General features: G+C 42.0%; 1 protein-coding gene across 7 annotated transcripts in view; it reads left to right on the forward strand.

Moving 5' to 3' along the window:
* Positions 1–14,713, forward strand: part of adkb (adenosine kinase b) — a 102,975-nt gene that overhangs the window by 63,510 nt on the left and 24,752 nt on the right. For all 7 annotated transcript variants that reach the window (XR_006827987.1, XM_046068043.1, XM_046068044.1 and 4 more), the window contains one exon: positions 8,570–8,740. Coding sequence is in view for 6 of the 7 variants with exons in the window: in XM_046068043.1 (XP_045923999.1) it covers positions 8,570–8,740 (171 nt within the window). In the remaining variant the exon portion in view is untranslated. The remainder of the gene's footprint in view (positions 1–8,569; positions 8,741–14,713) is intronic.

Consider the following 14,713-nt stretch of genomic DNA (forward strand, 5'->3'; position numbering starts at 1 on the left):
TAAAATAACGAAGGAGTGGCTTCACAACAACTCCGTGGCTGTTCTTGAATGGCCCAGCCAGAGCCCTGACTTAAACCCAATTGAGCATCTCTGGAGAGACCTGAAAATGGCTGTCCACCAACGTTTACCATCCAACCTGACAGAACTGGAGAGGATCTGCAAGGAGGAATGGCAGAGGATACCCAAATCCAGATGTGAAAAACTTGTTGCATCTTTCCCAAAACGACTCATGGCTGTATTAGATCAAAAGGGTGCTTCTACTAAATACTGAGCAAAGGGTCTGAATACTTATGACCATGTGATATTTCAGTTTTTCTTTTTTAATAAATTTGCAAAAATTTCTACATTTCTGTTTTTTTCTGTCAAGATGGGGTGCTGAGTGTACATTACTGAGAAATAAAATGAACTTTTTTGATTTTTGGAAAATGGCTGCAATGAAACAAAGAGTGAAAAATTTAAAGGGGTCTGAATACTTTCCATACCCACTGTATATGATATTGCACATGGATATTGTATCTAGCATTTTTCAGGCTATTTTCTGACTTTCTATAGGCTAAACAATTGACTAATGAATTGATAGTGAAAATGCAGTGCTAGTTTGATTATAGTTCTGTTTGATTATAGATGATAGAAAGTCTGTAAAATGTAACTGCATTTCAGGAGTGTCCTTTCCAACATAATTCATAATTATATTATTATATTATCATTTACAAAATCAGAATTACTTTACCCATTAAGGTCAGTTTACTAGTAGTGTAAACAGTTTATAGTATAATGTCTTCTGTGGCTCTGGAAAAGCTTTTTAAAGGCTGAGAAAATAACCCTTGATGATGTCATCAGGGGTTATTTTCTCAGCTTGGGTTTGGAGACTACAAGCTAACTGAGAGCCTATGTTGGTAGGCAGGGTTTAATGAAAAGACACATTGGTGGATTTTTGGAGCTTGAACAATAATAGCGCTCCCCCAACTTTATGAAAGTGCAAAACTAAACCTCTTCAACCAAGTCCAGTTGCCCTTGACTTTAACCTTCGTTGGATAACTTTGACCTGGATGACTGAGAATCTTCACAGAGATAAACCTCTGGAGTACCCCTTTTGAATTTGTGAAATCATTAATGACTTTACCAATTAGAATTATATAAAAGATCACCCCATTAAAACAACAAAAAGCAGGACTTTAAAGACACCAGCAGCAAGTATTCGCAGATGTTTGGTAAAAGATATTTTTGTTTGCACCCAAAAAAATCTCCTACAACCTTTTACTCTGTCTTCTCATTTTAAATTCCAATTTGGCGACTAGGGAAAAATGCTGCTGATAGTGGTTGGTGTTTTCATCCGGGGCCCATCATATTAAAGTTTCAATTACAGGATTATTTTTTTATTTTTTTAAACAGGCATGAATAATTAAAAGTTCCTTTTCTTCCACATGTCCTCCTATTTTGCTGGTGTTGAGCGCACACAGTCAGAAGTTATTATTAGACTGAATTTAAGTGGCCCATGTCCTCGGCTCTGAGCAGTGGGCACCGAGCTCCTGCATTGAGTTTGACAGCCTTCACACAATATTGTGCAAGGGCGCTCCCTTAGCTTCTCATGCTGGTTAAATGTAATATGGCAGATGGATAGTATTTGCAGGGAGAGCGGGGGTCTCACCCTCCCTCTCACTCTTTTTTTTGCGCCGTCTCTTGCCAGTACCTCAGACATTTCAAGGGGGAGAAATATGTATCAAATTAACTCTTAGCAACAGGGCCTCCAAGCTCCCTGCCCTTGTCTTTCCAGCAATCAGAGCTTTGTTATTTTAGTCTTTCAACCAAAACCAAACTGGATTCAATGGCTTCAGCAATTACCTGTAATTTTCCAACCTGGTGCGCTAGCTTTCAACGGAGCAACTATGAACAGTGAAAGATTGTCTCCTCGGTTCCTCATTTAGTGTTCAACTTAAGTGCACTAATTCATTTACATCCACAGAGTGGCACATTTGGAAATGTTCACTTCCCAGCAGCAGGAATGTCTGCGGAGATTTGGTTTCTGTCTGTGCACAACCTCTGAGTCACTGAAATCAGAAACCTCTTTGCAGTGTTGACACTCCGACACTGAACCTCTGCTTTATACATCTGACCCATATATTAATACGTTCTTTCAAGCCAGTTCAGAAGAGACAACTCTGAAACCCTGACATCTGTTTTCACATTGCAGACTTTTATCCCATTTTTCCATCAACCCCCACCAAACCCCCTTTTCCATTCCCCATCCTGTTCTCAAATCATGTAAGAAACTACAGGAGCTCAACATAAGCCTATATGTGTGTGTTTGTGTGAGTCGGAGTGATGTTTCCCCTTCAGAGGTACTGAAGGAGAGAGAACTGCTCGCACTAAAATGCTAATTAAGTGCAGTGTGGCAGACAAGGACACTTGAGAGTGTATGCATTAGCAAATTTTAACTCCCTGCAAACCAAACAGTTTGTTCTGGGCTAATCTCCCAATGATGGAGGCAAGAACAACAGTAGGAACCAGAGAGTGTAGAAATATAGACTAGCTTTAGAACATGAAGTGAGAGAGAGAGAGAGTAGCATAGTTTCCTTTTTCATTACCAAGATAACAGTTTTAGGAGAAGAAAGCACCTCCTCTGGCATGCCTTTTTTTTTATTTTTTTTATTTTTTTTCCATTTCATCTCCTTACAGAGGTAACATATGGTATCTGTAAGGGAGAGTCAGTATGTGCTATGCGGTGAATTATTTTGTGGATTAGTATTGGCATTTAAATGCTCTTGGCTTTAAATCCTGTCTGTTTTAGATCTTAAGTACATTCCTTGGCATCCCGCTCTCCCGCTCAGGCTGGCCTCTTCCCCTGGCCAACACATTTTTTGAAACTGTAGAGCTTAACAGGAGAGCAAAAGGCAGCCATTTGAAGAGACCCTGAAGCTGATCTCAAATTACTTCTAGTGAGATACTACTCAAATCAAACCAATTCATCCAATGTTTTGATGCCAACAAACCCTTAACCTCAAGTTGGGGTTAAAAACCTTTTTTCCCCTTTTTTCTCCCTCCATTACTTTACACAGTGTAGGCGTCTGAGGTTAATGTAATTATGGTCTCTGATGGTTGTACAAATTGCAGGCTGGTAATGTGACACACGCGCCGCTCAAGTGTTCTGTGGTTGACTCTAATGCCTTGTTTTATCCACACTCATTAAGACGACCTTGGCCAGGTATGTTTGGTTATCGCCGCAACCTTCTTGCTGCATCTCTATATTTCACGTACACCACAAGAGACCTTCATGACATCGGGGGGAAATATCCGCTAGCTTAAAAATCAGGTAATATTTAAACCAGAGAAAATATTTTAGAATTAAATACCACAGCAGTTTGTAAGTGATGTCTCTGCCCAGTTGTTAAATCCAACGTTTGTGGCACATTTATGTTGCCCTAGAGATCCTGGCTGACATGATAGCCCCCTTTTCCTCATCTCCAAGCGGGCTTTAAAAGCACAGCCCTCCCTTCTGTTTCCAGTACAGTTGGCCTCCCTCCAGCTCCCTCAGAAGAAGTGGATGAATTCCTAGATGTCTGATAAGCTTCACCAGAACATGATTCTTAATGGAAGAGCGAAGAAGAAGAGGCAGATGCTATCAGCGTGGTTGGATTGCCTTGCAGTCAGATCAAACATCCTAAAAGTGCAGGGAATGCTGAATCATGTCGCGAGGTTGTTACACATTTATCTTCTCTGTTGGTTTAATTGAACTTGTTTTTAAATGAAACCAACTGGCCGTTTCGATGCAAACAAAACACCATTAGCGTTGTGAAAATCCCACTTACTTTGTAGCTTTTTTCCACACTCATTTTCCTTTTGAAATGAAAAGCCTTAAATGAGCTCTTTTCATCCTTATCATTTTTTTCCCTCCACTCAAGGCACTTTGTGACACCATTAATCACTTACCTCTGTTTGTTTGTCCTCTTTCTCCTTTTTTATCGAGCCAGAGACTCCACCCACCCCTCATCATGTGTGAAGGTCTTGTTTGTCCCTGTGTGTTTGTGTGTAAAAACAGCAGGACCTTCAGGATCAGGGAGTAAAATATATCTCGCAACACTAGCGTAGCGTGCCAGAGGTGTCCTGATGGCGATGGAGTCATACTGAGCTAATGAAGCTCCAAACCTCAGCTATCGATCCACCTCGCAATGGTGCTTTACTGAGATAACTGAGGAGGAGAGCAGTGTGTGGCCTCACGCGCGCTCTGATCTGTGTGACATCTAATTCTGTGTAATGAACCCTGTGCACCAGAGAGCATGATGGGGGGCTGTCTATGGTAATGACAGGGATAGCATGGCCTGGGCGGCTTTTGAAAAGCTTTGAAACACTGTCTGTTAGCTCACATGGCTTTACTGACAACAAGGAATTTATCACTAGAACAAACGCCTCTATAAAAGTCCTTCAGTTACTTTGTAGTTCTTGCTTGTATACTGTATTTCTATTTATCTACTTTGTAACTCTGCTATTGTTACTTTTCTCTGCTCGTTCATCCTAGAAGAGGGATCTCTCCTCTGTTGGTCTTTGTGAGGTTTCTCCCATTTTTATTCTGATAGAAGCTTTTCCGTCAGCCCTCCCTCCATTAAAACGCAGCCTATAAGATGTGGTATCACAGTTCTAATTTGGGTATTAGATACATATTGAGCAGCAAGCTCACAAACAGTGAATGGAGCAATAATGTGGTTTGTAGGTAGTGTCTAGGAGTGTGACATTGTACTAAACAGGGTGAGGGCACAGTACAGCTAGAATAATGACTTATTTTCAAGCACAGTGCATAAGTGTTTCTATTGGCCTACAGAAGCCAGGAGTTAACTACAACCCATGAGTCTGCTTGAGCTGGCTGGAGATCTCACCAAAACAAGGAACGCATCCTTGAATTCGTCAGTCATACTGGCTTCAGTTGAAGTGAAGTGAATGCTCCCCTTCACTTCAAAGAGTACATTCACAGAGATTGGTGGTTGTGTGACAGTGACTTTGGGCTGAATTCAAACTGAAAATAGCACTGCGTTAAAGAAATGCAAGGGAATTCGTTGGTGGTGCTACTGTACAGGTAGATATGAGAAGATAAAATACGATTCAGGAACATCTATAATCCTGAGGGGTAATCAGGCACTGAAAAACAGAGGTTTAATATACTGTGTTTTTGTGCCTGATTGGTGCCTGAAGGATTTCACAAATGTGGAAAGTTTATCACATTGGCAATCAGTGTCTCGACAGTCATGAAGTAGTGACTGTCGAACAGTGACAAGTGCATTTGCTTGTATTTGACTGAGTCCAGGGCAGCTTGCGTCTTGCATTGGCACCCTTTTTGGTTATTGAAGCAACAATGTCAGTTTAAACACAGCTTTAATACTCCATTAACTTTTTTTGGCCACTTGGGGGCAGCACAACAAGCTATAAACACAGCAAATTATCACATTCTAACGTAGCAAAAAAATGCCTATTTACACATCCAGCAGACATGGAGCAACATAAACTTTTATCTTGAGTCATATCTCTTGCCACCTGGTGAATTAAAGTCAGATATTCACTTTTTTTAATTTTGGTCTGGTCTCCTCAAGTCTTGAGGGAAACATCTGGCTCTTTAGCTGCTAAATGCTCCACCGGCTAGTTGCTAACTTTCTCCGTCTGCTGTCTGGAGCTGGACAGGTAGTGTACAGTGCGATTATCAGAGCTTTCTCACTGAAAACAGCTGCGTCTTCTGTCTGGAAAGCTCTCTGATGAGAGCTGTTTTGTGCTGTAAAACTGATGAAAGATGAAAGACACTAAAAAGCTCCACAGAACTGAGGGGAACTGAAGAGTCGGGTGATAATTCTCTGTGGGTTCATCACTTCAAGCGACCCCCTTTCACATTATACAGTCATTTCATCCATTTTTGCAATAAAATATTGATGAGAGCAGCTTTAAGGATAGAGGGTCTTTAGATTGTAAAACCCTCTGAGATAAACTTTGATTTCTGGCTGTATAAATAAACTTGACCAAGATCTGGGGATTTGATTAAATTTAGTACCATTGCAGTGGTCATAATTACTCTTTTCACTGAAGTGGTGATGGTTTAAATTCTCTCCATCATTCCTGAGTAATAGGAAGTGTCAAACAAAACCTTCATGACACAGTACTTTGAACACTCCCCCTTATCCCTGCAGAATTAAAATAGACCTGGGAAAAAAAAGCTTTTCCTTTTCCATGACCACCTCTGCTGCTGGTGCAAATGAAAATGCCCTTCCCAAAATAGATCATTTTTACCCTTCAGATGTCCACTTTTATTTTAAGCCCAGTGACACCATGTCATCCATCACACCCAGCATTTCAGTTGTGAGCAGCCCCAGGGAAAACACAGATACAATGCAGGGAAAGTGTGATAGCGTGCTGCTGTTGTGTAGTTAGATCCTCTATGGTTAGACTACCACTAATTTCATCTCAGAGTAGCATTTAGACATTTTCTTTGTGTGAGTAAAGTGGAAGTCATTCCTCTTTTTAGGGTAAACATTGAAAATGGATGCCCTGCCTTTCCAACTCTTCCCTCAAATTACCGCTTGACATGGCCAAACATCGCTCTGCATTATTGTCTGCCAGGAAAATGCATTTCTGAATACTTTATTGAATGTTTTGGCTGGATGGAAATTGTACGAAGTGTACCCAGTGCTTTGATCATCTTGACCTGGAAATGTGATAGTCACCTCACTTCACAGGGCTCTCTGACACCTGGGAAACTGGATCTGGTATTCTTGATACATGATCTGCACCGCGGCACTAAAGACTTAACTTCTCCTGTTTCGTAGTCAGCAGAGACTACTGATGGGAACTGGAATTTCACATGGATCAGACTGAGGCTTTTTTTTTTTTCTTTCCCACAAGCCACTGGAGTCACAGCATTTGGAGCCTGGTGGAAAAAATGGCCTCTATGAATTTTATGAACGAGATTCCTGCAGCATTACTTTGACTTCAAACGCAGACAAAAAGGTTTTTACGTGTAGATTGGATTGTTACTTAAAATCTGCAGCTGCACAAGTTCACACTGGAAATTCCATATATTTGATGGGTGCGAATATAGTTTGGGCTAACTAAATTGATCACGAGACGAGATGCGTCTAGATCTTGTTGGCTCAACAGCTTCCTAGGAGAAACAGAAAGATGTCGAGTTTTAAAGATTGCCATCGTGAAACCTTTCTCGCGGATACAATTAATTCAGAAATCAGTTAATGTATTGCAGTCCTAAGAAATTGAATGTGATTCCACTGGCAGTGGTAGTGAGGTTAGAAGTAAATTACACAGAGCCAGTGTGTGGTTAGGGAAACTGTGGCATGGCTTTTAAAGTTCACCGCCCCTCAGGATATTTGATCGAGCCGCTGGTCTTTGATCAGTGTTAACAATACGGTAACCATGACAGTTTATTTTCAACTACCAAAAAAAAGACCCATTTGTGTCCGAAAACAATCTCCCCTTCCTCTGACACATTGGCACGCCGCAAAAGAAAAATGTCAGGGTCAGTGATGGGCCATTAGCCCAGAGTGAGTTTCTTTTGTGCTCTGAGATCCATTTAAAACACCTTTTTAGTCTTCAACAGATGGTACCGTGACACAGCAACCACAAGCTGACCTGGGCCTCAACTTGAAGACATTTCCAAAAGACCCGCAAGACATACAGCAACGGAGAAGAACGAGAATGTCTGCCCAGAGAGTGAATGACACAATGAATGAGTAATGCAGAATTCACCTGCTTAGCACGGCTGTATTGTAATGCCTTGTACTTTTGATTGACTACATAGTCACCCTCTATTCATCAGTATTATACCCTTTTCTTTTTCATGGAGGTTGCTCCTCTGTTATAGTCCTTTAATGAGAACTGCACTGTAGCCCACAATGGAAGCTTTTCAGCCAGATTAAATGTATCACTGTGCTGAAACTTTCCTTTCCTCTCTCCCCCCTTTGCCCCTATTGTGACACAGTGGTTTTACAGAGCAGCTTGTTGCTGAAAAACAAGGTTAAGAAGATCAGTATCAAAGGAAGAGTGTTTTGTGTGGCTTGCAGGAGAGTCTCGCTTCAGGTTTCCACCTGAAACACAAAGGTGTTTTCTTACCTGATTTGTATTCATTCACACAATGAGTGGACCTGCCTCTCTTGTTTCCAAGTAAGGAGAGGCCAGACGAGACTTTTGTTCCCCCTATCATTGGATATGTGTATGTTGCTTCCTCCAGTACGAGCCTTGGAGCCCAGCCACAGTCTTTGTCCTGGATGGATTTTTTTCCTGCCCTTTTTCCTCTTCTTTGTTGCTCTATGTGTGTTCTAAGAAACCATTTCAGAAAAATGTTTCAGCACTAATACTGTTTTTACCCCTTTTGGCTTCTGTGTTATTTCAATAATAACAAGTCTCATTACCCTAAAATTCAGTCAGAATCCAGCTCCAACAAATCAGCATTTGAAAGTGTTTCTGTCCATGGGAACCAGTAGTTCAGTCCAATCTGGCCCATGTTATGCTGTCAAAATACAGATGATGCTGTTTGATTCAGTCAAACTGCTGAAAACATGATAATAAATGTTATTCTTGTTTTCAGGGTTTTTTCCTGACTGTGTCCCCGGAGTCAATCCTGAAGGTGGCGAAGCACGCTTCAGATAACAACAAAATCTTCTGCATGAACCTCTCAGCACCTTTCATCAGCCAGTTCTTTAAAGAGCCCTTGATGAAGGTCATGCCATACGTCGACATCTTGTTTGGCAACGAGACGGTAAGTGAAACGAGACATGGGTTCAGGCCTCTTTAGGACAGATATTCTGTTTGCTAACAATATTAGCTTATTTTGATAAAGATGTAAAGTACGTGTCTTTGTGTGTCTGCTTATAGTTATCTTCATAAAGGAGGTTATATTTTCAGTCATGTTTATGTAGTTATTTTTAGTAATTCAATTTTCAAAACCTGCTTGACTGAATGTTAGGCCATGGGTTGAGCAACAAGTAATTCATTCTTTGGGGGGGATCCAGAGCTCATAGTCCTAAGTACTTTGTTTTGTCTCAGACTCCTGAAAAGTAAGGCGTAGAAGCAAAATAAATTTTCCTCCAGATTTCTTCGTCCATGGCAAATCTATTAGTATAAGCCATGTCCATTTCTGGATATTTGACAGCATGCTGCTTTCAGTCTTGCTAGTCGTGTGGAGCTACGGGTGGCAATGTCAGTTGGTTGGAAACGTCTGTCCCGACGGAAGTATCTTAACATATTTTGGATGGATTGCTATTACATTCATGGCCCTCCGAGGATGAGTCCTTATGACTTTGGGGATCCACTGACTTTTCCTATAGTGCCTCTATGAGCTTGACAACTATATGGATTGCCGTGAAATTTGATAAAACATTCATCTCCTCCACAGGATGAATTGTAATAACTTTGTTTAATAATGATTGCTTGACATTTCCTCTAGCAACATGATTTATGTCCAGTGCTATTTAGTAAACATTGTCATGCTAACATATTAAACTTAGAAGGTGAAAATGGTAAACATCATACCTGCCAGGCATAAGCATGTTAGCATTGTCATTGTGAGCATGTTGACGTTAGCATTTAGCTAAAATCCCTGCTGCTCAGCTTTACAGTACACCGAGCTGCTAGCATGGCTGGAGACTGAGGGCTGTTTTTTTTTGATCACTCCTCTTACAAATGTCAACCAGTCTTCATCAAATTTGGTACATATTTAAATGAGTCTGGGGGGAAAAACTATTCATTGGCTTTCTGAAATGCCTTAACAAATGCCTTTTCAAAATTCTGTAGTGTGAACTGAAATAACTCCTGAACACCTAAATCAGGATATATCAGCATTTAATGTGTGCATGTGAGATGTAGAACCCAGAACTAAATATTTTTTTATATTTTCTATTATTAATAGAAGCAAATCAAAGGATTGTGCAGTCTTGGTGGAGGTGTGTGCTCTCACCTTGTTTAAAGCAAAATCACAATGACATGTCCACTGTTTCATTCCACTCATTGCTCTCATTGACCCTCAGTGTCCATTTAACTTCTCACTTATCACAGCCCCATAAAGGGATGAATAAGAATTAGCCCAGTAATCATTCATCTCAATCGCGTCACCATTTCATGCCAGTTGATCCATTGATTTTTCTCGGCTCTGTAGAAGTGAGTAGCTGGTCCGAGGTCAAGCTGTGGTCATTGACCGTAGTGCTGCTGGGAAGCGTCCTTTAACAGGCCAGCTGAGTTTGTCTCGGAGGCACCGCCTGGACAAAGTGCACCTTCGAGGGGGGAGGAGGGGAGTGGATGATCACTGGACTGAACCTCGCCTCTCCACTGCTAAAGCTACTAAACAGAGCCTTGTCTTCGGGTTAGAGATGGGGTCCACAGAGCAGGACAGAACTGGAAGAAACTGCTCAGCATTTGAGGATTTATTGCTGTTGCTGACTTCAGCTTTTTCCTCTTTTCTTTCCTCTCCCAACATAAGTCCTCCCTTTTACATATGCACCTCTCTCTCCCTCCCTAATTGCTGAGAGGAACGAACGATTCTGTCTCCTAAACCACGGTGTACATTTTGCAAGTGTTATGTATTTTCGGGTGGGTGGTACTGTAACTGTTTGCTTAAGAAGTTTGCTCACACCTCCAGTCATTACAGTTTAATGACTCTGGATAATTGCAATGTATGTTTGCTGAAGGAGATTATCTTTTGGAGTCTGTGTCAGGGCTTGCTCTCCGGAATTGAACCCGGCCTAGCCCGTCAAAATAAGGGATTGAGTGGGAAACAGAGCAGATATTCACTGCTCAGCTGCCTCAAGCAGTGAGGTCTTCCAGGGTCTATAGAGGACTAATGCCTGTCCAGAGTGTTTTGACTCCTTTTGGCCTTCCTCTGTGTTGGCTGCTGGGAGGAGGGAGCGGGGAATGACTGCTCATACAGTCGAGCCCTAGACCTCCCATTGTGCACAAGCCAGACAAGGTTGGCGGTCATGCAGTGGTGCATGGTGAGTGACAGGCAGCAGGGCTGCCTCGCCCGCGCTCACCCATCCAGCCCCCCTGGCCGTCCTCTCACCCCAACTTCCACCCCCCTAAGTGATGGATCAGTCTCAGCCCGCAATGCTTTCATAACAAGTCAGTGACAGTCAGGATCATGCAGACTGACTCCAATAGCCTTGCAGAATGTGCCATAAGGGAAGGCTAATGTGTCTGCCTTTCTGTGCGTTCCTCTCCCACACTGAGTCACGATACAGAGCTACACACTCTTGGGGAAATATGTTAAAAGCAGCTGTAAGTTCTCCTGTTCTATTTGAGACTAATTATAATTTTGGGCAAGATTTAAGTTTTTGAGAATCGAGTGCTGCATTATTTGTCCTGACTGGGATCTTATTTCAGTCAGATCACAATTCCCTTTTGATCGTTTGAAATTCCAAAACAGACTCCAAAAAAATGTCAATAGCCTCGGTTCCTTCTCTTGTTTTTGCCTGCTTCTGATGTTGAAATGTGTCTGTTTCTGACTGCGTCAGAAACATTACCCTTGGTAATTCTGCTGTAACTCGATCCTGCTGGTACTTGTTTGAAACCTGGCATCAGCAGGCCCTCCCTGGCCCATCGGCAGCCTCGTACTTATATAACAGTCTCCGATCCATCCTGTAATTACTGCCTTTCTGGGGCATAGTCTAGTGTCTGTGTCTTCAGTGGTGGGGGGGTGGAGAGGCTAGCGACGCCGTTTCTGCGTTGCCGTGGCTTCTGAGATGGGGCCGACGAAAGCACATAGACATCAGACGATACTCCGCTTAATTGGCAAACATGTCGTGTGATAACCTGGGAACAGCACAGGCCTAATTGAGTCCTCCTGTGCTGTCCTCCTCTGACTACCTGACATGGAACCCAGGGCATTACATTTCCCTCCATTTAATGGCTGCAGTTAATTAGGCCAGAATGAGGGAATCATTACCGCTGGAAAAATCACATGCCAGTGGATTCGCCGATAAAATTAGCCACAATTTGCTTTTGCTATTTGAGCATAAGAGATAAAGCCACAATTGGGGGAAAGGATTGGACCATTACTGGCGGATTTGTATTGTGGAATTTTAGACATATCATAGACAAATGGAACGATTAATCAAGACTGAATTAATCACCCTGACTGATGTTTTTTTAAGCCAGGATTCATGGCTTTCTCTATTTAGATCATTTCATGTGCTTGGGCTCTTTTTTTTAATCTAGGCAAATGGTTTAAAAATGTGCTTTCTTAATAAAATGGTACCGCAGATGAGGAGCTTAGTTTTTTTTTGCCCCACAGTCAATACCCAGCAACCTCCTCGCTCCTCTGCCATTAACATTATATACCACCCCCATACAGGGGCTCTTCATGCCTTCCATTGCTGTCCAATGCGTTCTGCAGCTCCACACTCAGAGGGAGCTTATTTTTATGGTTCCCAGCCCCGTCTTCCAAACGAGAGACAGCCATTGTAATTGAATACTCAATAGGTGAGCCATTTAACAAAAGTGGAAATGGCATTCGGCTATGTATTAATGTGCTTTGCTGAGGCAAAAGGAGCCATCATCATTTCAATGTTCAAGCTGTTTTAAAAGAGCATTTAGCCTGCCATCTCTCCAGGCCATGAGAGCAAAATGACACAGATTTCTTCCTCCTCTGTACTTTGTGTGAATATTCCTCGCCTAATATTTTCTGTGGTTATCTCCCTTATTTTCCCATCCATCCCTCAGCACCTCTCCCTGATCTAGGTGGAGGGATACAAACAGCTCTACAGAAGGTTACTGTCATGAAAAGCCCCTCAGGCGTTTTGGCTCTCAGCCCTATTTCTCTCCATCTGCATGCAGTGTGTGTGGGGTGGTGGGGGCTCTAATGATTTTTCCAGGACAGGCTGAAGTGGGTGTACGTGTGTGTGTGTGTGTGTGTGTGTGTGTGTGTGTGTGTGTGTGTACGTGTGGGTGTGTGTGTGTATGTATGTATGTATGTGTGTGTGTGTGTGTGTGTGTGTGTGTGTGTGTATATATATATGTATATATATATATATATATATTAAAAAATAACGTGCGTGTCTGTGTGGATGGAAAAAAAGGCAGGCGAATGGGCAATATGGCGTCATTTCACAACATCTCTTCAGATTCGTCATTTGGCTTTGTTTGTTTGATAGACTGCTTAGACGCCTTATCTCTGTGGCAAGGCCCGTGGTTATTTATCGCTTCGGTGACGTATATGGGACCATGGAAGCGCGTGCTCTCTGCTGTCAGTATGTGTGGATGATGGCAGGTTCACTAAAGGCCCCTTAGGGTATGAGGGTGTTCTCGCAAAAAAAGGGGGGGGATTGGAGAAAAGAATTTCCCCTTGACAGCTCACCCACAGCAGACTCAAGATGTACTTCTCAACGGTAGGAAAATATCCTGTCTCACTGCCTAAAACAAAGAGATGTGAGAGTCAGATTAGCGTTTTACCGAAACAGCTTTCCTTTTAGTCTCTCTCTCTCTCTCTCTCTCTCTCTCTCTCTCTCTCTCTCTCTCTCTCTCTCCTGTCAGAGCTGTCTGAAGAGAACAGGGAAGAACATGAGACATTAACCTCCATGTGTTTATTCACAAGGCCCCACAGGCCAACTGGGAGGATGAACACAGAACCATCTCTAAAGCTAGCGAAGCGAAACAATCACAATGTGTCATTGAAGGAAAAGACATGAAGTATTAGCTGCTGCTCTCCTTTGTGTCTTTCAAACTGAATTTTAATTGAATGTGCTATTTCTATGATGAGTCACATGCCTTCCGTTCAGCGCCAGAGTACATTGACCTTCAGTGTGACGTACAGTCAGTGAGTTGTATGATGAGTCATAGCGCACATTAGCTGTGATGATTTGCTAAATGCCAAATTTTTGTGCTTTTTATTTATTTTCGCTGAAAACTAGATCAGAGGTTTCCAACCCCAGGAACAGGACCCCCCAAGATGCAAGATGTTTAAAAAGACTGAAAATAAGGAAAGAAATATGACATTTTTGCAGCGTGTTTATTTTTTCTGACTTTGAACCACTCATTAGTTGCTCACAACTCATAGACACAAACTACAACAGTACAACTGGAGCTGAAAGCTCAAGGAAATAAGAAGCATTGCAGCAAGAGAGTGCATTTAGGTCTTAAAACCAACAAAAACACTAAAGTAATTGCAATAGCAGTTATTCAGCTAATTCATCTTATTCATGCTACAAACATTTTTTTTACAGCATAACCTGTAAACAGGCCTGATGAAAAGAGCAGGATAATACAACATCTGCTTTGCTGGAAACTCATTAAATTTCAAAGTAGTGTTGTGTTTTTTTGACGAAAGTTGACCCACATACTACTGAGAATGCACCTGTGGTCCACTTATGGGCCACAACCCACTAGCTGGGACCATTGAATTACATCATCATCAGGCAGTCTGACTCAGAGCGGGTGGGCGAAGTGATTGCCTGTGCGGCAATTCTGGCACAGTGACCACAATAGAAGTGCAAGTCACATGACCAAAAATGGTTTCCTTACACAATCATTACAAAAGAAATTGCAGTAAAATTTGTTATTTTTCTGAGCGTCACAAACACTATTCATAGTCAGAATTTTTAACCATTCGTTCCAATATAACATTTGCCCAGTTATCAGCTTTCATTGGAGCGAACTGGTCGCTGTCGTGGGAACAGTTATCCATGCCACCAGCAGGAAATAACTTTTCATCACTTTCCAAATGAGAAATGTTTACTTGTTTTAT

The sequence above is a fragment of the Micropterus dolomieu genome, linkage group LG14 (assembly GCF_021292245.1).
Source record: "Micropterus dolomieu isolate WLL.071019.BEF.003 ecotype Adirondacks linkage group LG14, ASM2129224v1, whole genome shotgun sequence".
Lineage (NCBI taxonomy): Eukaryota > Metazoa > Chordata > Actinopteri > Centrarchiformes > Centrarchidae > Micropterus > Micropterus dolomieu.